The following is a 25,430-nucleotide window of genomic DNA, read 5'->3' as shown; positions in this document are numbered from 1 at the left end:
ATAAGTGATTCCAATGCGCCCATCTATGAAACATAGTCCTTCGCTGGAAGGATAAAAGGGAAAGTCATGGTTCCCCTGTGCTCCTCTATAATAGGGACAGCGGCTCCATCACCCAACATCATACATGGTCTCCCCTAGTCATCGTCGTGAATCTTATCCGCCACTGTCTCCATCAGTTTGAAAGGGGGCTTTTCCGAAGGTGGAGTCTGAAGAGGCTTATTCTTCTCAAACTTATGCTTGTCAAACGAAAACTTCTCCAAAATCTTGTCGGCCGGTTCAGCGGGAGACGAAAGTCCCGGAATTGGGCTCATCTGTCCGCTTCCGACACCCGGGGGAACGGGGATGCGGATATCCTGTGGAGAACCAGGGACAATTCTGGGATCGATACCCGGGATATGAATACGGTTCGACTCGTTTTGGTAGGCTGCGGGGATGATTTCGATAATCTCGTCGCGAGGGAATTTGAGGAACGGAATGTCCATCGTAGAGCAATGCATCAAGTAGGCATAAAGAACTCTTAGAACTGACTCATGAGCGATGATCAAGAGGTCATTCTGCTCACGTTCAAGCTCTAGAATAATTGGTTCTAGCCGCACAGCAAGGTCATGGTAGGACTAATAGCAAAAGTCATGTCAGTGCTTGCTCTTTAGACATATGGGGACAGGGCACTTTAGCCAGGCCAATAGTGGACATGAATGCACAACGTACCTCAGCCCTGGGGTACCGATGATGGTACGGATCCCTTTCATGCTTTTCAATTTCGTCGGGGTATCGTCGACGAATCGTTCGTTCGGTAAGACGCTCGCACACTCCCGGATTGATCTGACTCATCTGCGATCGCTGCCGTACCTTGTAGCCCTTGCCCTTGAGGTACTCGGCCGTCTGGATTGTTCTCAGCCTTGTCGATGTCCAAACGGTCAGCGGCTTGAGCGGAATATCGGCTCCGCCCTCATCAATGACCTTCTTGCGCTTTTCTTCTCTGTGCTTCAGAAGGGTCTCAGACATGCGTCTCGCATAAGCGAACCCTTCTTCCGATAGAGGCGCGTCGGCTTTGTACGAGTCCTCTTCAGTGGTCACACCGGCTCGGACGAAGTATGTCGCCCGGGACTTGATGTGCAAGTTGGTGAGGTAAAAGACGATGCGGTGAGAAAGATAGTTGAAGCTGACGTTGTTGTAAAAGAACTTTTGGCCGGCGTTTATCATCTTAATGAAATTGAGCTCGGTCTCGTTCATAGTCTCGAAAACGGGGATTTTTGCCTCGATTCTCTTCAGATAGAGCCGGGCTGCCTCATCGGGGTTCATGCCCTCGAACTGCGTCGTCCCATATTAATTTATCTAGATACAACATGATGCGCTGTTCGAGTTGGTGCGAACTTACATCTGGCGATGATATTTTGACATTTCGGGCATTCTCATTCAATATACGCTCGTCATCTACGAAAGATTCGATGAAAAGCGTCTGGGGTTCATGTTAGTCAGGCAACAAACTGTATGGCGGGCGTCAGTTGTCGAACACTCTACGTACCTGAACGTCATGCCTAGAAAACTCCTTGGCGAGAGACCGCCTTCCAGCGGCAGTTGGGTTCACGGCATCATAGATGGCGACTTGGCCGTTTTCGTGGTTGAGCCAGGCGTAAATGTCTTCACGGCACTTTTTCAGGATCTTTTGGCGGAGGATGACAGATGCAGGCGACGCATTTGGGAAGAAATAGTCTTCGGGCACGGCGCCGTGATTACCCACAGTTGCCCTCCGGTAATCGCCGAGGTGGAATATGCGGGTCTTAACACCGAGCCTTCAATGGATAGGTGAGTGAAATGTTACGCATCGCCGTGAGACTTAAGAGAAGGCTAGAGAGGCAGAGAATACTAGAAAGCTAATTATCCAAACTTACCATTGGAGGTATCTCGATAGCGAGACACAGATGTGGCTAGAATAGCACGGAAACAGTTAGTCGTGCTTGTTTGCTTGTCCGTAACAACAGGCCATGGTGGGGTGGACGGATTTCCGAGGAAACTGAGCAAAGTTCCTACAGTCACGAATCACATTCATAGGATGCGACGTGACTGCCATTTGCAACAGGCAAAATTTCTAGTGTCAGTCCAACTTACGTTTTTCCACGAGCCGGAAGGCCGACCATCACAATTGCAATGCGGCCAGAGTGGAAAAGACGGCCGGACATAGTGCTGTAAAGCTGGGCCGGGGCCCTGTCCTGCTCCTCAGGAGTGTCATGGATGGCATCTATGAAAGTTGAGCTCTTCCGGCGGTAGCGGGGGGCGTTGGCTGCGATTTGGGCAGTCCTGTCATCGTCAGTTTCGAGCAACGAGAGAGCATGGTCATAATCATGGACAACACCAAGCTCTGGCCTAGGAGACACAAGAGGCGAGAGAGAAGCAGTGACACTTGTGTTGGACGTTGTATCGGAAGTGGAATTGCCATTGGAATTGGAACTGCTGGTACGGGTACGGGTGCCGTTGTCGTTGTCGGCAGTATCGTCATCATCGACAACAGCTGACTCCATATCCAGAGGTGGAGGTCCAAGGCTAGCCCTCAGACGACTCTGTAGACTCTCACGCCTATCCTCGGCAGTGGGTGCGGAAGGGTACATGGTTGGGTGGGTTGCGGGTGAGAATTGGGGGTGGTTTGGGGGTGGTTCCTCAGCCTTGAAAGAATAGGTGGGGAGTTTAATTGGAGCTGAGTTGGTGCCGGAACTAGAATTGGAACGGCTGGAACTGGGGAATTGAAAGTATGAAGGGATGTTGGAGAAGTGTATAATAATGCAAAGGAATAAGGTTGGAATGGGGAAATGGCTTCAACCGAATGCAAGACCCTATTGGCCGAGGATGTCAAGGGAATAAAAGAAGGAAGACTGAGGGAAGGGGAAGAAAGTAAAAGAAAAGAAGACCAAGAGGCTTCGGACTCGAATGTGAAAAGAACTTACAATAATGTGTCCATGTTATCGACCGATGGGAACCAGTAACTAGTTCAGCTAGGATTAATGGGCGAAACGGATAATGGGGACGGTATGGCACGGCACGCAAGGTGAGTGGGTTCGGTGTTGTGTTTCGATGTTGGTGAGTGGTTGGCTCGGTCGAAGCGGTTTCGTTTCGGTTAAGGGTTCTGGACCTCTTGGATTTGGAATCTCGGCAGGGCGGTCCTTAAAGAGGAAGCTTTGTACTAGAACGTATGAAGTAGAATTTGGCCTAGTCAATATCGCAGTGTAGTTATGAGTCGGGAGTCTGCGAGGTCAGCACCCAGCCAGGTTTGGGGCAATTCGGGTGAGCGGGGACGACGTGTGTGTGTTGTGTGAGTGCGGGTGGTATGCGTGGTCCTTCGTTTGCGTGTATGTGACTGTGTACGTGGATGTGCCTAGATGCGTGTGTGTGTGTGCGGCGGTTCGCTTCCTTGTGGTCAATCAGGTCGGGCAGGATAGGAACAGACGAGCCGCATCAATGGCTTCGCTCCGAGTTGGATCTTGGCTTGATGGAATGCTTGGAGTGGGGTAAGGGTAATTCTTCTAAAAAAAATTCGCTGTCCCTGGTGACCAGTGGTCAACGTGTTTTGGTCCCGGAGCTGACTGGGGAATCAATTAATACCGGGTCCGTTCGGGAATCCAGCTGTTGAACTGTTCAGGCGAGAACCAGGGCGGCGGTAGTTCCGAGCGCTGGGATGAGTTCATTCGAATTGATCGATCTGTGGTTGGCGTGGCGGCTAGTTGCAATCGCAATTGAAACCTGTGGGTTTGTCGGGTGAAAAGGCTTTGATGACTCTTAATTGTTGGATCAATCGATAATCGGTGAAGCCGCCCCGATGACTCCAAGCATCACTCAACTACAAGTGGAACTCCAAGCTGAGTCCAACGTTGCGATCTTGATCCCGGGCTCGCTTTGCTGGCGAACTGACGGTGGATGCCTGGCTGTAATTGCCTGCCCGGCAGTGGCGACACAGAAACACCTGACGGCTTGAAGCTGACTGACACGGAACCAGTAATACTTCGTACCTACTCGCTCCCTCAGGCCTTAACCCAGTTCAATGTTCTGGTAGTGGTAGTGACACAACTCTGTCGGAACTCTCAAACGGGATCAATATCAACGGTTTGTCACTTTGTAGACTTGTACCGTTTCTTGGTCTGGTCAAAGGACACGAAGGAGTCAGCCACCCTGAAGCAAGTACGAAGAAGGCACCGTCGGTTAGCGCCAAGCCAAGCTGTACTGAGTACAGATGTACTTCAGAGATGCACCAACACTTTACAACAGTGAGTCGAAAAGAGGAAGTCACAGCCGGTTGGCCCTCGTTTGCTCGCACAAACTTGAATCTGCAAAAGACTTTGGACCTGCGTCTTGCGCTGGAACTGGAACTGGAACAATCGCAGGAGGGAACAGGTGAAATATGATTGCACAGAGGCGAGAAAAGAATTCTGCTTGGCGTTGCGGTCAACGTGACCATGGAAGGGGGGCCGCTTTAAGATATATGGACCGGAATCTCGGGCTGGGTCGGAAGCGCTGCGGTTGAAGGCGTCAATGGTAAGGGCCAGTCGCAAAAGACGTGGATCATGGGGCGTGAGCCTCGAGATGGAAAAAGCAAGTTATGTAAGTGGGAGAGTCAGCTCTCTCTAGCTAGATTCTATCGTGACTTGACGAAATATCAATGTGTGGCGGGCTGTGTGGGAGGGGTTTGGGTGATGTAAGTCTGAGATAGGTCAAGATGACCACAAGCATCCGGGATCGCTTGCTGAGTCGATTGTACTTTCAGGTACCGCCCTTGTAACATGGGAGCGGCGGGGAGAGCCTGCTACATTAGCAGATCTCCTAGGTTAGATGATTTAGCATATGGACCTCGATTGAGCAATCGGCTTGAATGGCATGTGGTCGAGATTAAACCAGGGATCCAGCACTTTGGTACCTCTCGTGCGTGAGGCTTCCGACAGGGTTCTCACCTGCACACCGCACCGCGGCGCACGCAACGCAGAGTGTTGGGATGACAGGGTGGCAATGAAACGAAACACCAACAGGAGTAATCCTTCGTAGTAGCCCCAACCAGCAAGAAATTAGAATGTTAACGTCGGAGGAGGTATCCTCCATATATAATAGATTCGACATCGACGGACTTAGACTATCAAGAATAGAGTAGATAAGAACTGCCTGCGGAAAACCAAGACACCATTTCGACATCTCGTCGATAACGACGATGGATTGATAAGAGCCTCTTCAACAATGTGGGCAAAATTCTTCAGTTCAAGGGTACCGAGGTATTTATTGTACTTCGTCTGTCTAAATTATATAAATAGAAGCACTCTGCATGGTTGGGACAGCAGCGCAAATGAATTTCAAGCTCCTTGCCATGTTCAAGCTGCTATCACCAATTTATTGGTCCATATAACCAGCCAGACCTTAAGAGTGCCCTTTAGCTACACCCTCCAATGCTACTTCACACATGGTGAGGCTCAATTCTCGAGAGAAATATGGATTCGATGTCACTATTAATTTATTCGGAAAGGAAGGACTACTCCGAGTCGTCATGGTCACATAATACCTCCCGAACTGAACTTGGACAAAAGCGACAGTCGGTAATTCCCTGGTAAATTCATCGCTAACAATGAAAGTTATTTGGTCGCACCCTCTAAACAATTTGGACGGACCCAATGAGCATGACGTATTACTTAAGCCACATTTGGGAAAATCTTGAAGTGGGACTGTGGCTGGTTCTCTTTTCTGGGCAGAACCTGTGGAGTCCGAGGTGAGGCAAAGGCTTTTTTTTGACAGGCTGAGGAAATAATTTTCCCAGGTTCAAATTTCTCTGCTTGAAAGACCACGCCGTCACCCAGTCTGCAAGCTAATCTGCCTCCACCACGAAGCATTGGAGAGGCAGCAGTCACAGCAGGTGATTGTGTTTTCCATCCACAAGTTATTTGGCTAGTGGATATTGTACAATCAACTCTTTCCAGCCTGTAGCTGGTCTCCTTCCACCCTCACCTCTGCAACTCACCCCTTTGCACTCCCTGTCGCAACCTTGCATCTTTCCATCAACTCGCAATTGATCTTGCAGCTCTTTCCCCTTCCCCCTGTCATAGCAGTTTCTCACCATGGCGTCTACGTTAAATTCTTTGAGGGATACCCTCTTTTCGAACCCCGTGGCGGCTACCGTTGCCGATGCGTTGAACTCCTTCTCCGAGCGACGAGCTAAACTCGGCCTCTCGAACCCGGGTACTGTCGAGAACCTGGCCAAGGAAGTCCAGCGCGATGTTCTCCTTCAGGGATACATGTTCACCGGCATCAAGGCCGACCTGACCAAGATGTTCAGCGTCTCGCCGCTTTTCCAGGTCTCCCACCAGTTCGCTATGAGCGAGCGTCTCAGCCCCTACAATTTCGCGGCCCTTTACGGCACCAACAATGTGAGTGAAACGGTTTCTTCACCGGAAAACTACAAGCATTGGCTAACGGAAACCTCGCCCGTCACTCCAGGTCTTCCTCCAAGCTCAAGTGGATAACGAGGGACAATTGTCGAGCCGATTCAACTGGCGATGGCACGACAAGTTTGTGAGCAAGACCCAGCTCCAACTCTCCAACGACGGGTCGAACATGGCTCAGATCGAGAATGAGTATACCGGCGATGACTTCACCGCCTCGCTTAAGATGCTGAACCCTTCGTACCTTAACGGCGGTCTGACCGGCATCTTCGTTGGAAGCTATCTTCAGTCCGTAACCTCCAAGCTGGGCCTCGGCTTCGAGACCGTCTGGCAGCGCGGTGTCCTCACCCAGCCCCCCGAGACAGCCGTCTCGCTCTGTGCGCGCTACAAGTCGGATGATTGGGTTGCCACTGCTCAGCTTCAGACCCAGGGTGCTCTTTCGGCCACCTACTGGCGTCGTATCTCCGAGAAGGTCCAGGCCGGTGTTGACATGTCTCTTGCCCTTGTCCCCAGCCAGGCTGGTCCTCTAGGAGGCGGAATCTCCAAGGAGGGAACCACCACTGTCGGTGTCAAGTATGACTTCAGGATGTCCACCTTCCGTGCTCAGTTCGACTCCAAGGGCAAGATTGGTCTGCTCGTTGAGAAGCGAGTTGCACCTCCCGTCATGATGACATTCGCTGCCGAGGTTGATCACTTCGCGGTAAGTTCTTCCATATAAGAAGACGCTTTGTGAATCCCGCCTTTGATACATTGGCTAACTCTTCTGTCTCTGTTGTAGCAACAAGCCAAGGTTGGCGTCGGCGTATCGGTCGAGGGTGGAAGTGATGAGCTCGAGCAGCAGCACGAGATGATGGGTCAAGCACCCCCGTCTCTCAACATCCCCTTCTAGATGATAAGATGTATTTCTCCCACCTGGTGCCGAGGTATTTTCTTCTGATCGCTTGAGCGACATCAGAAGTCCAGTACTCCTCGACAACACATCCAATCCTCCACCAATGAACCGAACGCTTCGAAGTATCCCAGCAGAGCTCAGAAGAAGGCAGGCACACGAAACAATACGACCTAATCTCACCCCCAACAATAACGGCCGGAAACTAGGAGACACCCTCGAAATCGATGAGAAATCGTTGTACCAGCACATGTGTCTTTTTTGTTTCTCTTTTTTTTTCCCTTCTCCAGCACCTCGGGTGCCATGTCTTTTTTAGCAGTTTTTTCTTGTCTTTGCCATCACCAGGCTATAATCATGTGGTCTCGGGTGTTTGGTTTCGGGTTTTTTCCGTCGAGATTTTTTCGCATAAAGCATTGCACGAACGATAGATTTCCTTGTCCTCCCTGCGGATTCATCGGCCTTTCCGCCCACCTTTCTGCTGTCTCCTACCTTAACCCCTTAAACACACCCCACTTTTAAAGAGTTGTTAATGGTCTTCGGATGTCTTGTCATGTCTTCTGGTTGGATTCTCCAAGTTCGGATTCTCTTCAGATATAGAGGGAACTGTATGGTGGAGGATTGTGTACATTATTAGCCGCAATGGAAACTGCAAACTGCACTCTCATGGCTCTCTTCTCGTGTTTGTTGATTCTTTCGTTATGAGTATCTATTAACCTATTCCCAACGCCCTTCCTCTACATCATTTCTCTGGCTATTAAACCCACTTACACTCGCATCCTGATTCTCAAACAGCAACCGTCGATGATCAACGGACCTACCTAACGGCCCTGCTCTGTTTGCAGTAGAGGCTACGTCCTTTTCAACCTAGAAAAGTGAAGGATATACCGTCGAAACGGCCTTCACCCTGAACCCACCTGCGGAGGAACGTCCCTATCTAGCGGCTCTTCGACTCAAGGCTCAAGCCGGTTAGTTCTCTCTCTCTCGGGACATAGGCACATCTAGCGGTCCACTTGCCAGACAGTTCGCCACGGTGTTGTCGTCCTAGGGGACTCCGCTGTTTGAGCACGGCTCTTTGCAAGGCCCGTGATATGAACTGAACAATAGTTGGGCAGTGTGGGGACTGAAATGTATTCTGGATTGCCACGCCGAGAACATATGCTCCGGATAATTTAGGCTTCCCCTCCTTTTTCTTTCTTTCTTTTTTTTTTCTTTTTTTTTTTTTTTTTTTTTTTTTTTTTTTCCCTCGGTAATCATGTTGAAGTGTGCTACGAAGTTTAAGGAACGGTATTGACGTCGAGTTCCGGCGAGAGTGGTCATCCAGAGTGGGAAGAAGGAGGAAGTTGATGAAGAAGGTTTTGAGTGGATCAGGAAGGAATCATAACTCTCTCAGAATCTCGGGGACCATCAGATCGAACACCCCCTCCTCCTTCTCTCAGAGCCAGAGCCCATTCGATCTTTCTTTTTTCCTTCTACGGCCGCTTTTTTGTGGGTTCTATCTCCGACTTGCGGGCAGTTCCAAGACAACAAGCCCGTGGAGGGGCTGCCCTTACGGCCTCGCGACGGCCAACCGGCATTTGTCCGCTCAGCTCAAATGTTTAGCCTTCTCTCCGGCCTCCTTTCTTTGATATCAGGATTGTCGTTAGTCGACTCTTGCATTCGAGTGGGGTCATCTCCATGGACCCATGTGGCCCAACCCCTCATCCCCTCGAGAGATGAGCGTTCTTGATAATGGAAGACCAGGTTGGAAGCTATGAAGCAATTTACATCTATACAAGACCGGGATATCGTCATATGCGGTGGCTATTAGCTCAGGGCCTTTTGATCTTGCAAGATTTATCTTAACTCTACCTCTAGATGGTTCTCCCGCAGTCTCCCTTTTCGAGGTGCTCTTGTATAGCGCAAGCGCCTAGCACTCGGCAGCGAGGGTCTCGGTTCACATCCATCACCATAGTCCCCTCGTTAATTGAGCGGTATATGGGCTTGGACATATGGAGGCAGGCACGACTCGTTAAGCATGAGCGCATATCGTACTCTTTGCCTTTTATGAGACGCCTTCGGATAAGTCAACCACACGCCGCCCCCCCGGTCAAAATATATGGCCAAGGAACGTACGCGTACAGCAGGGCTTTCAACCGGCTGTCCGTTTCCTGGTCTTGGACGAGGATCGACAGTCTCTCTAACGTTCTGAAATGACCTGGAGTTGGATGAGCTACCCACCTCTACGATGATCCAGACCACGGTCTCGAATCATGGCGTGTCCGATGGAGTTCTCTAATATCAACCTTTTCCTGACCACCACCATTGGGCGCTTCCTCATACCTGACGATGTAGTCGTCATTGCCATCAGCATGCGACATAATTGCCTGTGAAGGGGCCAGGCTAGGATCAGTCAATATAACGCCATCGCCCGAAGTCAAGACGCTATATTCTTCTTTGCCAACCGACTCTACCTCGTCGGATCTTGCCTTCCTTTTGGGGGGGCACCTCACCGGCTCCTCTGTGTGCTTCTGGGTGTTGGACGTCGTGTAATATCACGGTTGCGTGTCTCCGCCTTATTTCTCTATATGACCGAGGGCAAGCGAAATGAGGGGGCCAGATGAGCCGTATAGAGGATGACGTGAAGATCCCTGGTTTTCAACCGCCAGGGTCCGGTGTGCGTTGTCAATCGTCACCCTCTCACAAAGCCTTGCGCCATTCCGAACACTCTTCGACTTCGAGTGTTTCCTCCTTAGCCCATGCCACATGCCCGTTAAAGGAGGGGTCGCAATATTTGTTAATTTATCGAGAAAGACGTGCCTGAGAGGGGAAGACTCATGAGTGCAGCATCGCCAGTGGCGTGTGTTCATCCCGCCCTGCAAACGTCAACGGTCGATGGTCGATGTTTGGGTAGCTCCATGTTCGATGCAATTACTGCATGCCAACCTCACAACATCTCATTAGCGATATTTCTCTAATTTGAGGTTTTCGCGAGAGTGCTCCCATGTCGGCATTTCTTGTTTGAGGAAAGAGATAAACGATTCGACTTGTCCCTTCCCTCACATGGCGGATTTGCTCAGACAATCCCCAGCTCAACGCTGAGTCCTACACCGATGTAGGCCATACTTGTCTATGTGGCGATGGTTGCTCGTCGATGCGGGTGAATCGAGTGACATATCGTCCAAAGAGGCCGCCGGGCTAGCTCCAGATACATTTTAACCGCCGTAGTCCACTTTATACTCACGTCGGTCACCTACACGTGTCGACACACGCGTACACTCTATAGACCGGCGTGAAAGCTCTCTCTTTCTGTATGACAGGGCTACATGCGAACGACTTACACGGCCAGCAGGCTCCATGAAGCTCTCGCCACTTCTCTCGTGACGGTTGTTTGAGGAGGTTGTCGTCAGCCCGGCATTGGGTGCCGTTTTCAACGGACCCTCCCTCCTGCCTGTTCGGAGTCCCGATGTGACGCTACCCTGAAGATCCGGAGGATGGGGAGACATCAATTGATGCTCCCGTCCCTTGCGTCCACCGTCCAACGAGTCGATTCGTCACCTAGACCAGGCGCCAAGATTTCAGGTGCAGATAGTTTCCCGTTCGTATTGGTCGACCTCTAGAGCCTTCTCTAACTCCCACATTCTCCATTCCCAGCATGGGCATTTATTTCATCCGAAAATTTGGATAGGCACGTAATGTTTCTCGATCGACGGGGCTAAAAGCTCTTGCATTCATCCGGACCAGCCAAAGACCACGATGCGCTGGTCAGCAAACCAGCATCTATTTTGCCAAGAGCCCATTTCTCCGTCCGCCCTCAAGCTCAATTAAAGGTTCTCCCTTTCGAGATTTGTTCCAGCACATCCGCCGCTCCGTCTCTTTTCGCTGGTCTTTCTGGCAGGCCCAAGAGCAGCCAGCCGTATTCCCAATCCAGCACATTATCCAATCATCCTGCTAACCGTGGTAGCAGCCGATAATACTTCCCACTTGCGTGCCAATGAGTCTGCACTTTGGTTTATAGTGCAAGATGGTGTCAATTGCCTGACCTCGAGTTTTCCCCTCGTACGCAGCCCACACTTTAGCTTCATACACCACTTTTTCATCTGCCGCGCCATGTGGAAGAGGGCCGACATTGGTTCTTGGCCTCATCAGCTCTCAGCCCGTCCGTGTCAGCAGCATTTAACATGTATTGATTCTTTGCCACTTTGGTAGGTCTGCGCATGACTTGGATGGTCTAGACGGTGCTAGATGGCCTTTGCCTCCATCTCCTCCCCTGCGGGTCAAGTTTGATCCGGCTGCTGTCTCTCATCAGCGCCGCGGCTTGTCCGATTTACCACCTTGAAAAGCCGGGTTGGATGAATCTCGCCCTAAACTAGAAAGGTGGGATCCTTTGTGAGGAATACCCGAGATATTCCATCCGATATCCGGCATACTCTAATAACGGGATATTTGCGATGGCAAACTTGTTACCTCATGCGAGCCAATACCCTAGCCCAGGAGGACGTGCACTTGCCTCGTTCTCGGGTCAACTACAACCCTCGAGCTGTCCTCACACACACCCACATGACTCTAAATGCCTACCTAGAGCCGGTGAGCCGCTCATTTGCTTCTACGTCCCCGAATTGCCCATCGCATCGTCAGGAACCCGGATGAAGCTGGACGCTTGCCTTTCTGGCCTTTCCTCTCGCCCAATGGAAGACCATTTGCGTGTCTCCTCTCCGCTCTTGCGTGATGATCTCCCGCCAGAGAACGCCATCCTCGTCACAATTGCTTAAGAGGTACAGTATTGTACCGAGATGGCCACACCTGCAACCCACCTCTTGGGTCTTGTTCCTGGCCGGCGTCACTTTTCTCCACCCACTTTATTCACCTCGACTCACACGTACCTTTATGGCCCTTGCAGGCTGTGGCGTGAGGTGCCGCTCTTTCCATTCCCTTCCCCACACTGAACTTCATCCCGCTCCTGGGCGTAATCAGCCGCTCATGTCCGATTGGCCGTCTCTAGCTCAATGTGCTTGCAAGCCTGCAGACTATAGAGCTTCTTTCGACATGGCCTTTCAGTATTTCTCCATCCGGGGGCCAAGAGCCCCTGGCATGTGGAAGGCGTGTGGTCCATGATGGGATCTCCATCAGCCTGCTCCCGGAGAAGCGAATGGGTAATTGAGTTGGCGAATAACTTTTTAGTTGTCTTCAACCAAGAACGTGCCTGACCTCGACCAAATTTCATTTCCTAACCTCAATATCACACCCCTCTTCCCGCCCTTTATGCCGTACCGGTCTATGACCCCACGGACAGATGCGAGCTTCACCCGGATGAGGTCTTCACCTGGCGCCTCGATCCCCCCATCATCATCATATACCTCCTCACGAAGGACACGCACCCCGGGCCCGCGTAGGAAAGGCGTCATAACTCGGCACTATTCCCGCATTTCACTTACTGTCAACTCCTTGGCAAGGCGAACTCGCCACAACCCTGCCATTGCTCTCTTTGGAGCCGTCAACTCCCATCTTCTTCGACCTGTCCTCACTCCCCCTCCCTTTTCTTCCATATTGACCCTATATTGAACCTCCTCACGGCGACGTAAGCCCAGTTTTCCCGACAACGAGGTGCCTTTTCTGTTCTAGAAAGCAAACGAAACTTAACGGACCGCAATTATCGCCAATATGGACTCTTCCCGGAATCCCATCACCGGGCGATGGCTATATAAGAACGAGGGACGAAACGCCTCCCCCATGGCCTCTGAAGCTCGCTTGGCTCTTTCTATCCCCCCTTCTTCTTTCTCTCTTCAGCCACCGCCAGCGGGGAAATCTTGTGGGTAAGCGACAAAACAGAGTCATAGATTGGCCGTATATTCTTCACTCTTTTGAGAAAAGAACCACCCTCCTTTATCACCATGGCATCCAAGCTTTTGGTCGCCGCTCTCCTCCTCGCTCCCAACGTATTGGGACGAGCTATCCCGGAGGCTGCCCAGAATGAGATTGCCAACATCCGTGAGCGAGAGCTCACTTTCGTATGTCCGAGCCGGTTTCGTGGTTGGAGGCCGTGCCTCAACCGTGAGGGAAACCAGAAACGCGGAACATGACACTGACATTGTTTAGGCCGATGCTGCCAACCTCCAAGCCCGCGAGGCCATTGATGTGCTTGTGACCCGCGCCGAGATCACTGGCGAGGTGAGTGCCTCTCAACGTCTCTAACCCCAACCCCATCAGAATAAATCAAGTGCTGATGGGTGTGTCGAAATTGTAGAAGGGCCACAAGGAAAAGAAGGGCTCGAAGCCCAAGGGCAAGAAGAGCAAGAGCAAGCACCATGGCGAGCCCGAGGACAAGTTCATCATTGGCAAGCCCAGGGCGCGCAAGCCGCACCCCCGTGGTCTCCAGCGTCGCCAGGATGACGAGGTGAGTTTTATCTCGAAAGAAGAAACTGATCACTCGGCTTGCCCTGCTATTCGAGGGGGGAAAGGAGCGCGAGCACTAACACTTGGCAAATAGGAGCGCCCCGGCCGCGATCCTCCCGTGGATGATGAGGAGGAGGACGAGAGGCCCACTCCCGAGCCCGTAAAGGAGGCTCCTAAGAAGGAGACTCCCAAGAAGGGTGATGACGAGGAGGAGGAGGCACCTAAGAAGGAAGCTCCCAAGAAGGAAGCCCCTAAGAAGGGTGACGACGATGAGGAGGAGGAAGCCCCCAAGAAGGAAGCGCCTAAGAAGGAAACCCCCAAGAAGGACGACGGCGAGGACGACGAAGAGGAGGCTCCCAAGAAGGAGGCTCCCAAGAAGGAGGCTCCCAAGAAGGAGGCCCCTAAGAAGGGAGATGATGAGGAGGAGGCCCCCAAGAAGGAGGCTCCTAAGAAGGAAGCTCCTAAGAAGGGTGACGACGAGGAGGAGGCACCTAAGAAAGAAGCTCCCAAGAAGGAAGCCCCGAAGAAGGGCGATGATGACGAAGAAGAAGCGCCCAAGAAGGAGGCCCCCAAGAAGGAGACCCCCAAGAAGGAAACCCCCAAGAAGGATGATGGTGACGATGACGAGGAGGAAGCCCCCAAGAAGGAAGCGCCTAAGAAGGAAACCCCCAAGAAGGGTGACGACGAGGAGGAGGAGGCCCCCAAGAAGTCCCCCCCGAAGAAGGAAACACCCAAGAAGGATGATGATGATGATGAGGAGGAAGCCCCTAAGAAGGAGGCCCCCAAGAAGGAGACCCCTAAGAAGGGTGATGATGACGACGAGGAGGAGGCTCCTAAGAAGGGAAAGTCTACGCCCAAGAAGGATGCCGACGATGAGGAGGAGGCCCCCAAGAAGGAAGCTCCTAAGAAGGAAGCCCCTAAGAAGGACGATGACGACGATGAGGAGGAGGCCCCCAAGAAGGAAGCTCCTAAGAAGGAGACCCCCAAGAAGGGCGACGATGACGAGGAGGAAGCTCCTAAGAAGGAAACCCCTAAGAAGGAGGCCCCCAAGAAGGGTGATGACGACGATGAGGAGGAGGCCCCCAAGAAGGAGACCCCCAAGAAGGAGACCCCCAAGAAGGGCGACGATGACGAGGAGGAAGCCCCTAAGAAGGAGGCCCCCAAGAAGGAAACCCCTAAGAAGGATGATGGTGACGACGACGAGGAGGAGGAAGCCCCCAAGAAGTCCCCCCCTAAGAAGGAAACTCCTAAGAAGGATGACGGCGAGGACGACGAAGAGGAGGCCCCCAAGAAGGAGACCCCTAAGAAGGAGACCCCCAAGAAGGAAACCCCCAAGAAGGATGATGACGACGATGAGGAGGAAGCCCCCAAGAAGGAGACCCCCAAGAAGGAAGCCCCTAAGAAGGGTGACGACGATGAGGAGGAGGAAGCCCCCAAGAAGGAAGCGCCTAAGAAGGAAACCCCCAAGAAGGACGACGGCGAGGACGACGAAGAGGAGGCTCCCAAGAAGGAAACCCCCAAGAAGGAGACCCCCAAGAAGGAAACCCCCAAGAAGGATGATGGTGACGATGACGAGGAGGAGGAGGCTCCTAAGAAGGCCCCGCCCAAGAAGGAAACCCCCAAGAAGGATGATGGTGATGATGACGAGGAGGAGGAGGAGGCTCCTAAGAAGGCCCCGCCCAAGAAGGAAGCTCCCAAGAAGGACGACGGGGACGACGACGATGATGATGATGAGGATGACGACTAAGCGACTCTCGCACATCACTCCAGCGCAAGAAGCCTCCAGGTTTGCTCCCAGCCATCGACTCCTTCAAGGGCCAGACCTTGGTTGCTGCCTTCGTGACCGTGGCCGGAGACAGAGCGGCCCGACGACTTCTTCCCTTCTCTACCTCATATTTTATTATTCCTTTTCCTTTTCCTTTCCTTCTATATTTTTTCCCCCTGACTTTATTTTTCCCAAGATGCCGCATTGCCGCCCTGTCTCTTATTTCTATCATGGCCTCGCCTGCTTATTGGGGTGAGGCCGAGCCCCCCTTTTGATCACTTCGCTTCTCTGATTCTCTCCATATTCTTTCACTTCTTCTTCTCATGTATACAAGATTCACTTTTTAGAAGCGAAGACAAAAAAGTGTATCTAGTGTCATGAATGTGTATGTTTATGATAAATGCAGTGAGAAAGTCAATTGGAATGATGTTCATGTTGCAAGAAGACGAGCGGTTTGCGTGTCTCGCGTTTCAAACTGGTGGAAGTATTTCATGCTTCGTAGATTCGAGCTCACTCTTTGATTCAAAATCTGTTGATTATTAAGACTTGATGATGGCTCTTATACTGTATTCATACCGTATAGATACAGCTTAATCTTGCTTGGATACTCCGTGCGAGATATCAACGACACCTCAATCTCGACAACCCACTTCACAACTGCCGAATTCTCGTCACCAGCTTCTCTCTCACTTCAGCCCGCATTTTCGACACTGCATCTCGACATTATCAAGTCAATTTCATAAAATACAATTCATTAATTTATTTAGAAGGTATTCTGCTCAACACTCCTTACACCATGTCCGCATCCGTCGAGATCCAAGATGAGATCGAGGCCCTCAACTCCATCTACGGCGACTCAACCCTCACATCCACCGAGTCCCCCACCTCCTTCATCCTCCATCTCCCAGGGACCAACCGGTCCTCCCTCCGCCTCACAATCCCCCCAAACTACCCGGACGTCCCGCCCGAGGTCGACTCCACCTTTAGCTCAGGCGGAGCTTCCCGGCCCGTAGCGGCGGCCGAACTCCGCCTCTTCAGACAGGCCATCTCTGCCGTCTTCCAGCCGGGCCTCGTCTGTCTATACGACGCCGTAGAAGAGCTCTCTTCCCTGTTAGAATCAGAAGAAGCGCTTCATGAGGCCAGCGCAGAAGAGGACCCAACGCAAGGAGCCCAAAATCAAGAAGCCCACGATGAGCCCGAGGTAGACTACGCCTCCATGCCCCCACCACCCTGGACTCTCTCCCTCCCCATAACAGAAAATCGCTCCACCTTCCTAGCACGAATAGCTCCCGTCTCATCCCCCGCGCAAGCGACACAATACGTGCAGCACCTCCTAGCAACAGACCGCAAGGCGCGCCAGGCCACGCATAACATCACGGCGTGGCGCATCCGCGGGCCAAACGGCACGTCGTTTCAGGATTATGACGACGACGGGGAGACGGCGGCGGGGGGCCGGCTGCTGCATCTTATGCAGGCGATGGATCTTTGGGATGTCATGGTCGTTGTGACGAGGTGGTTTGGCGGGTTGAAGTTGGGGCCGAGGAGGTTTGCGTTGATTAATACGGCGGCGAGGGATGGGTTTGTGAGGGCGGGGTTTGTTAAGGAAGGGGATGAGAAGAAGAAGAAGGGGAGGTGATTTGGAAAGAAGCCGACTTTCTTCCTCTTTTGAATTCTTTTCTTTTCTTTTTATATCAAACTCCAAGTCAGCGAGACGGTAGCGGGGTGGAGTTCATGAACCAACCATCCCATGCTCTCACTTCATGGTTCATGATATCAAGATTCCACTCCATGCGGCCTATAGAGGGCTATATTATACTGGTACACCGATTATTTTCCTTTTACTTCGCTTTGCCGCCAGATACCGAAAATATCAGTTATACCAAAGAAATACCCCCCCCCCCCCCCCCCCCCCTTTTTCTTAACTCCATCATCACCTATTTTTTCCCCGTCATCTTCAACCCAGTTACAACGCAAGCTGGGCAATCTATACCAAGACGCCCATTGGTAAACCAGCGTTTTACTTCCCCTCCTGCTTGTCCAGCATCGGTTTCAATATATCCAACGCTCGGATAGCCTGCTTCGTGGAGAGGATAACAGCCCCAGCTCTCGCGGTCGAGAGATACGACAATTCCGAGCTCCCCTGACTCTCCATATCGCCCACCAGCTTCCCAGCCACGCCGCATACGATACCGGTAGCCTCGTACGAGAGGCTAGACAGATCCAAAAAGATGGGCACGAGCTCGCCCTCGGTATCGCCAACGAGGGAGTCGCCGAAGATGTCTAAGAGGAATTTATCGAGGAGTAGCGAGGGCGGGTCATCTTTCGCCAAGGTGACGGAGAGGAATCGCGGTTGCGAGACGAAGGCCGATATCATGGCCGTGTAAAGTTTCGTGTCTACGTTATCCAGCCACGACGGGCGGCGAGTGTGGCCGTTCCCAGGTCTGCGCGACGACGACGAGTGGCGAGAAAACTCTTGGTTGATATGGGTTACTTCGCGTCCGGAGCACTGCACGAGGCGGAGGCCCTCTTCGATGTACGGGACGACGTTGCTTTTTCGGAGAAGATCAAACGCTCGATTTTGGAGTTCCGTCACGGTCGTCGACAGGGCCTGACTCGAAGCGGCAGTCGTCCTCGCATTCTCGTGGCCCCTAAACCTATAATCGGAATCGTTCTGCGCCAGCTGAAAACCGCGCGCCAACAAAGCCTGCGTAACGGCATGCTGCGCCTTTTTAGGCACGAGGATAAAGTCGGAATAATACGTGGCGATGAAGAAGATGGGGATTCCGGCCAGCGCGAGAGGCGACGTCAGCTCCATGACTCGGCTCGCGGCATCCATGCCGGCGCTTATGACGGAGATGACGAGGTAGTCGTCGGTGGAGACGGAAACGGCTTTCGCGGCGGCTTTCGAAAGGCATTTTATGGCGGGCTCGACGACGTTCTTGGCCCAGGAGCTGTGGCAGACGACGGAGCACTCGAGGGGGGTCACGCTGATGTTGAGGAAGCCATGTTGGTCGTCGGTGGTTAGGCCGTCGCGCTCGCGGCTAGGGGGAGATGTTGTTCCCTTGAGCGATTGGGTTTGGGGGAGGAGGACGCGGATGAGGGGTTGGAGGAGACACGGGTAGGATTGGAGGGGGATGTGTATGAGGGTAAAAGTCCCTTCCTATATCAAGAGACAGAGGGAAAAGTCAGCATGTACTCAGGATGACCCAGGCCATGATATCTGGGAAGCTCTACACAATAGAAATTGTAGCACTATTTCTATCTTGCGTAACGGTCTCCTTTCCATTCCAAATACCGGCCCTCACAGCAATGGAGAGAAATCATTGGCATTAATAACATACGAGGAAACTTATTTGAGCATTCATAATCAATGAAATGTCTGGTTACAATGTAGCGCTCAGGCAAACTTCGGGGTCTTCTTCTGTCCAATTCCGGTTGACGGCACGGGATGTTGCAGCGTAGGCGACGTGGGAGACATGCGGAGCGATGCAGTATACATCAAACCAAGGGCTTCACTCGGAAGCAAAGCCGGCCGGGAGCAGCAGGGAGAAAGCGTTTCGGAGATCGGGACCGCGGAGGAGGCGCCGGAAGATAGTTGCAGTTTTCCGAGACGAGATGCGATGAGACGAACACAAGTAAATGTTTCTGCAATTTCTCTTCTTCTTTTTTTTTTTTTTTTTCGTCCTTCTTTGCGAGATTGAAGGAGTCCGTTTGTAGGTGCTCGAGGGGATAGCTGCCAAAATAAAATAAGATAAAATAAAGAAAGGAAAAGGAAAAAAGGGAAAAATAGAGGAATGAATGCCGATGGAAGGCGAAGAAGAGTACGAAGGTAACGTCGACGAGTAACGTGGGCTTTATGACATCAACAAGCCTCGCACTAGAACGTGCCGAGGGCTGACAATGGAATAGCCAGGCGAGGCAGGAATACCAGGGCACAAAGTTCAAAGCCTCGTCCAAATGGTATAAATGGTATAAACTAGTCTAGGTGGTGGGCAGGACGCGGAACGAAGAATGTGGACAAGATCACGGGAAATGACGAAAGGAATCCGAGATGGCGGGGAGTTGGGATTCGGGCGAGGAGTAAGAAGAAGTACAAGAGAAGATGGTGTTTATCAATCCGGCACGAGGATGACTCTTCTTAAGAGTATTATTATTGGTAGTGGCAAGCGTTGAAGGGGAAGATTTCCGGGTTTTGGAGGTTAAGTATTACACAAACACACTACACAATTGATAGTCGAGATTCCTCTGTACATTGGATACATTTTGTGTTGGGAGAAGCCTTGGCCTTGCCCACATGGCAAGACCTTTGATTTCGATGCAATGACAATGACAATGGAGCGATGATAATATTGACATCGGCATCTGCAATATCTTATCGGGGGGGGGGCATCACACTAGTTTAAAATTTACAGTGGATGTTGTTAGAACATGTCTGGGCTTGATCTCGTTATGTTCTCGATAACGCCAGACCCAGACGAGGTAGGTCCCCGTGGCCCGAAGCCCGAAGCAGGGGAGGATATCCCGACCCGACGTAGCTCGTGCCTACTTCGTGGAGCCAGTAATTAGTGCATACACTACGAAGTACAACCGTCACTGGATAACAACATTGAACCTAGTCTACAATTCGGAGCAGGACTGGGTGGGGTGCGTGCTCCAAGGACCTGTGTGACGATAAACCTCAATGTACGAAGTATTGATCGATCAATGTCTTGACGATTGACAGAAGTCTGACCAACGCTGGCAATAAGTGGGCGTGCTTACTCCGTACTGCCTGGCTCAGAAGAGCCCACGCTTTCACTAACGTATGCGCCCTACGAAGTACACTGCGCGAAGTACTTATACTACACTAGTTGGTCTAGACCCCCCATTACAACGGCATGACGCACTTCACACTAGTGTACTTCGTACTGTGCTTTGGATATTGCGCTGGACCCTGCACTAATGGAAAGAGTGCATACTGTCTGCTGTCTGTTGGTGCCATTCCCCTGCGGGGCTTTCGCGGGGGGCTGAGGGAGAGCGGGGTGGGTGGTGGGAGATTGATGCGACAGTCGTATCAAATGCCCTTCGATTTTGTTCAGCGTTGAGAACACAGCGTCAAGGTTGATCTCACTCGAACCGTCGAGATCAACGTTCAACGTTTCGAATTAAGGTATCTCTATAGCAAAGATATTAGTACTGTCTAATACTTTACAAACCACTGTAGTATATGAGGAAGTCGTAACTGGAGTGGAAGGGAAGGTTCAGGATGAATGCAATACGAATCAAGAAAGACCATTTCCCCACGAAGTCGGTCTCAAACACTGGGAAGGCAAGAGCGAGATCATCCAGGAAGAGGGAAGGCAGGAACGAAGTGTGAAACTCGAGGTATGCGCAGTGTACACTACTTCCTACATTGTAGTAACTTCATGTGATCGCCGTGCATCTCCCGAACCTGACTTTATAACTTTTATATGGTTCGACCCAACGATCAACCACGCCTTGAGGAAGCTGGCAAGAGAAGCCTCATTTCAGCAGCCAGACATTTTCAATATCCGCCCATTGATGCAGAGTCGATGAAAGACCTAGGGCTGATGTCGTGATTTTGATCCCTCGGAATCCGCCACCACCTCCTGAACCAAGTGTTGAATTCTCCCTGACATCCAACATCCCACTTGACAGAATAGGGATGGGACAGGGATGATGGGGGGACGAGCCTGTCACGGTGTCACCCCTGCAAGGTCGTCACCTCTCTTCAACTTTCCTTGCTTCTGCAGGGTTCCGGGAGGTTGACAACTTGACAGCACGGGAGAAAAGGCGGGGGGAGCTTTTACGCACAGCCGCTGATCCGGCGACATGGATGTTGGCAGGCGACTCAACGTGCTTGATCTCGAATGCTCCGAACTGCTTCATCTGAGCCAGAAGGATGTACCTGTTATATTCTTGGGGATTCCATCTGGAGAATCCCGTTCTCTCATCAACGCAACCACCAAGTTTTGGAGTTGATCCACCATCCTTTGGTTGCAACTCGACTTCTCGAACGAGCAACGCGTGAAATTTTTTGGCTTTTTACAATCCAAGACATCTCGATGCAAGATCAATTCCAAACTTAGGTGCTTACAGGCACCCATGCTCGAGGTGACACCCTCCAACATCTCCATCCTGGCTAGCTGAGAGGCCCACACGATGCATGATGGCAACCGAGACAAACGGATGATGCGATCAGAGGACGCACTCGACGCAGACCTCTCCGATCTTCAATGATCATCACTGCATTGTCACACAAATTGACCGACCAATTGTTGACCAGACCTTTCTTTCGACAGACCCTGGCGGAAGCATCCAGTCGCCAAGAAGAAAAAATTTTTCATTTCAAATGGAATAAAATAGGTAGACAAAGAAAAAGGATCAGAGAAGAAGAGAGTGAGAAAAAAGAAAGGGGAAATAGGGAAAAGGAGAAAGACCAAAGAGGAGAAGCATGCCCCTCAAGTTCGTATTTCAACCATTAACAACAACCGCAACCGACGACGTCGAGCTTGAGAGCTCGCTCAATGTGGACTCATAAAACGGGCCGTGTTATAGGGATCACCGTCTGACAGCAGCTCGCCTCCACCCACGATGATGACAACCTGGATACGGGTTGGGGTCCTAGGATTTTAGGTCGTTCGAGATCCAGTGTAGGAGTGCACTCTCATCATCGAGATGTCCATGCTGTCTTCCAACTTTTGCTGTGGATATCCGCCCAGGTGGGTAAGCCCCTTCTCGCTAACCTGCTTGGCGCATACCTACATACTAAAGCACTACCAAGCCATGTCCTGCACGAAATTAGCCCAAAGCCCATGAACGCAGAACCAACATCACTTAATTGATCCTTCCCAGCCACTCAGTCCCGGCCAGATTTGCCGCTGCTGCGACCGGTATCTGTCTTCAATACGAATAGTATGATCGGCAACATACAAGTACAGAGGTGGTCGGCGGATGGGAAATGAGCGGGGGTGTGGGGAGACCTGCACCTTTTCTGTACGGTTTCCGAACCACCGAGATTTCGAAGGTCCACTCGACAGGGCCACAGTACAGTATGCCAGAGAGTTTGGCTCTGCCGTTCACCCTCGATGCGCCCTCCTTATCTTGCGTTGCTATTCAACGCAGCAGATAGATCGTGTGGTCGTGAATGAGATTCTCCACCGGCTCTGACCCCTATCAGTGGATACAAATGGCTGACCTACATAGCGTCAAAACCCCCACGCCTAAGACGGGCAGGTCCATCCGCCGGAGCTTCGGTTCTCAGTGATCGGAACCCATCAACCGCTCGAATTCTCTCCCTCAGCTTTATCCCCAGACATATTTGATGGACTCCGTATAAACCTCGATCGCTGTCTCTCTTGTCTGTACCTCTGCACTTGTTCCGCTTCGGTGCTACGTGTATATTTGGAACGCTTCTAGCTGCTTCAAGGAATTCCTTGCATCCGAGAAGAGGGCCAATGTCTCTTTGTCGAGTGCCGGCCTGTCAGCCGCCATAGCCGCCTGAAACTCGAGTGCTGAAAACCTATCTCGCCGAATCTACATGGCGATCTTGGGACCAAGAATGAATTGGTCCCCCGGTCCTGGCCACGTTTCCTACGTTACACAGGCTGCAGAGCCTTCTGAGTAGCTTGGGCATTTCCTCTCGTTTATTTTTTTTTTTTCTCCCTCTTTCCCCTTCACTGTTCATTCCTCATTTTGCAGCCAGAATTATTGCCCACAGTAGGCTTTCTAGGCCAGCCAAGGGGGCATCATTTCTTTATGCCGACTATGACGAGGTTTCGCGGCGACTGCTTATAATCAAACACCGACTCTACCCAACAATGCTTAACCATGTCGGTATGCTCCTTGAGGAAGAGCCATCGGTCCGTCACAATCATAGCTTCGACGACGCCAGCGCTGAAAGCCATCAGGCTCCAGACGATAGCAATTTCCTTTTTCCGGGGCTCGTAGATCCTCTCGTAGTGCTCAATCTCTTCGTCCGTCATGCGTGCCATCTTCTCCTCCATCACCTCGGCGTATTGCTTGTAGCTGGTGTTCGTGGTCAGCTTGGCCACGGCGGCTCTCACGTACTTTTTGAAGGAGTCGTAGGAGCCCTTGCGCAAAGACCCGAGGATGACGGGATTCGTGCTCATATCAAACGGGCTCTCTTGCTCTTGTTGCTGCTGCTCGGAGGTCGAGTCCGCTGCAGTAGTAGATCCACCGTCGGGGTGGTGGCGGACTCTACTAACGACGCCGCGGTCGAGAAAAATCTTTTGCAGGACGGCGCGGAAGTAGTGCCGCGTAAAGAAATCCTCGCTGTCGTTCTCGGTCCAATTCTGCGGGGCCTGGCACGCCATCATGCGGGCGGTGATGTTAAAACGCACGCCATTCCCGCCGTGGTTGACGAACCTGTCGCTCATGGGGAACCCTTCGGGGTCGTACTTGGCGGACTCGCGAGCCACGCGTCCGTTCAGAGGTTGTAGGCTTGGGCGCATATAAGGGTAGTTGTAGTCGGGGGGGCCGAGTCTCTCGGTCAGGAGGTTGTAGCAGCATCCTACGATGGCGACAGCTTGGATGGAGGGGTTTAGGATGAGGGAGCGGATTCCAAAGTTGGATAGGTTCCCGCACGAGTGGATTGAGATGGTCATTAGCCTTTGGTCGTCGTTCTCCTCTCCTTGAGCGGGCTGCTCTTCCGTGTCGGGCCCGGCACCACCGTCATTAGTTTTGGGGGTTTTTATCTTGGAGATGATGTGTCCGAGATGGCCGTTTTCCAATCTGCCCACGATATATTGGACGGAACCTTTACCGTCCTCGTACACATAGGAAGAGTCTTCCGACCCAATCTGCTCGCGGGGCCGCAAATCAGCAACGGGATCCACGGGGGCCTCGAGACCCTTAGCCAATCTCCTCCGCGCCTTCGGCGACAGCTGTTCCTCCGGCGTCTGGATATCGACGAGATGCTGGTAGAGCTTCTTGTTCCGGATGACTTCGGGCATATTCGCGATGCCCGCCATCCGATCCAGGTTCTTGGCCCCCGCGATGTTGTGCTCGCGGCCCTCGACGGCGACGACGTGCCGGTTGTACGGCGGACAGGCTAAGGTCCTGCCGAGGTAATTCTGGCCGCTGCCAAAGTCGACGAGGTGCGTGATGGCCTGCCGCTGCTTTTGTGCCTTTCCGTCGTTATCATTACTTTGGCAGATGTCCTCGACTAGTCTGTCGACGTAGTCGGCGAAGTTGGTGACTTCGTGGATTTTCTTCGTCTTCATCCCCAGCGCAACTTTCCTGGGTAACACGGGGAGTTTCTGCTTCCTGGGCGTGAAGGACCGGTCGAGGGATAACCTGCGGATCTGCGCGATGTACTCTACGAGGCCCTTTGGAGGTTTCACTCCCGATTTGGTCAAGTTCTCACCTCTATCCTGGCCGAGATCATCTCTCATGAGAAGATCTAAAAAGTCCATAATGTCGCATTGTAATAGGAACTCGCGCCATTCTTGATCAAAAACGGTGGCGAAGAGCCCGGGTTCCGAGGTGAAGAAGTCGAGGATGTGGACGCCGCCGCAGAGGATTTGGAAGAGGTCGGATGTGGTGCTGAAGTGGAGGAGGGCATTGATGTATTCTTCTGGGGAGTTAAACTCTTCCGAGTAGGGGAGAGGTTTTTCGGGGATCATTTTGAGGGGGGAGGGGGGTTAGACGGGAGTGGAGGTTTCGTGATGAGGAGGTTTTATATATCCGGGGGTGGTGAGTGAGAGTGAGCGAGTGTGTTAGTCGGAGATGAAATTTTGGGTGTTATGCGGGGTCTTTTTTTTTTTCAACCATTTTTTTTCCCTCTTGGTTCGGGTGTAAGCGCGAGCGCCTTTTACGACCAGTCGGCTACTTTCCAGCGCCAAGCGCCTGTAAAGTGATATCCGGGGAAACTGAGAGCATTTCCGTGAGAGCTAGTTATGGTTCAATCTTGGTTATCCCTCTGCTTCTCTTCTCCTTCATCCAAAATTACCAATATTGCTATTATTTGGCTTTTCTTTCA

The 25,430-nt window shown here is 51.9% G+C and overlaps 4 protein-coding genes and 2 pseudogenes across 4 annotated transcripts; 3 read left to right on the top strand and 3 right to left on the bottom strand.

Moving 5' to 3' along the window:
* Nucleotides 1–134: 134 nt before the first annotated feature.
* Nucleotides 135–2,606, bottom strand: SAPIO_CDS9596 (uncharacterized protein; the record flags this gene model as incomplete). The annotated part of the gene is made up of 6 exons (XM_016790947.1): nt 135–614; nt 709–1,311; nt 1,379–1,459; nt 1,526–1,793; nt 1,893–1,928; nt 2,110–2,606. The coding sequence occupies 6 exons, from the start codon at nt 2,604–2,606 to the stop codon at nt 135–137; spliced, it is 1,965 nt and encodes a 654-aa protein (XP_016639457.1).
* A 3,474-nt stretch (nt 2,607–6,080) lies between these two features.
* On the top strand, nt 6,081–7,293 carry SAPIO_CDS9595 (Mitochondrial import receptor subunit tom-40; the record flags this gene model as incomplete). Its single annotated transcript, XM_016790946.1, has 3 exons — nt 6,081–6,389; nt 6,460–7,104; nt 7,183–7,293. 3 exons carry the CDS (start codon nt 6,081–6,083, stop codon nt 7,291–7,293), a joined length of 1,065 nt encoding a protein of 354 aa, XP_016639456.1.
* Nucleotides 7,294–13,160: 5,867 nt separating this feature from the next.
* SAPIO_CDS9594 (uncharacterized protein) lies at nt 13,161–15,409 on the top strand (the record flags this gene model as incomplete). The annotated part of the gene is made up of 4 exons (XM_016790945.1): nt 13,161–13,277; nt 13,366–13,437; nt 13,514–13,663; nt 13,757–15,409. The coding sequence occupies 4 exons, from the start codon at nt 13,161–13,163 to the stop codon at nt 15,407–15,409; spliced, it is 1,992 nt and encodes a 663-aa protein (XP_016639455.1).
* An 814-nt stretch (nt 15,410–16,223) lies between these two features.
* SAPIO_CDS9593 lies at nt 16,224–17,063 on the top strand (annotated as a pseudogene; the record flags this gene model as incomplete).
* A 381-nt stretch (nt 17,064–17,444) lies between these two features.
* SAPIO_CDS9592 (uncharacterized protein) lies at nt 17,445–18,792 on the bottom strand (the record flags this gene model as incomplete). The annotated part of the gene is made up of 2 exons (XM_016790944.1): nt 17,445–18,587; nt 18,769–18,792. The coding sequence occupies 2 exons, from the start codon at nt 18,790–18,792 to the stop codon at nt 17,445–17,447; spliced, it is 1,167 nt and encodes a 388-aa protein (XP_016639454.1).
* A 4,383-nt stretch (nt 18,793–23,175) lies between these two features.
* On the bottom strand, nt 23,176–25,074 carry SAPIO_CDS9591 (annotated as a pseudogene; the record flags this gene model as incomplete).
* Between the last annotated feature and the right edge of the window lie 356 nt (nt 25,075–25,430).

This window comes from Scedosporium apiospermum, assembly GCF_000732125.1.
Source record: "Scedosporium apiospermum strain IHEM 14462 chromosome Unknown SEQ_SAPIO_0143, whole genome shotgun sequence".
Classification (NCBI taxonomy): domain Eukaryota; kingdom Fungi; phylum Ascomycota; class Sordariomycetes; order Microascales; family Microascaceae; genus Scedosporium; species Scedosporium apiospermum.
Note: the sequence above shows the minus strand (reverse complement) of the source record. Positions and strands in the feature narration are given on the sequence as shown.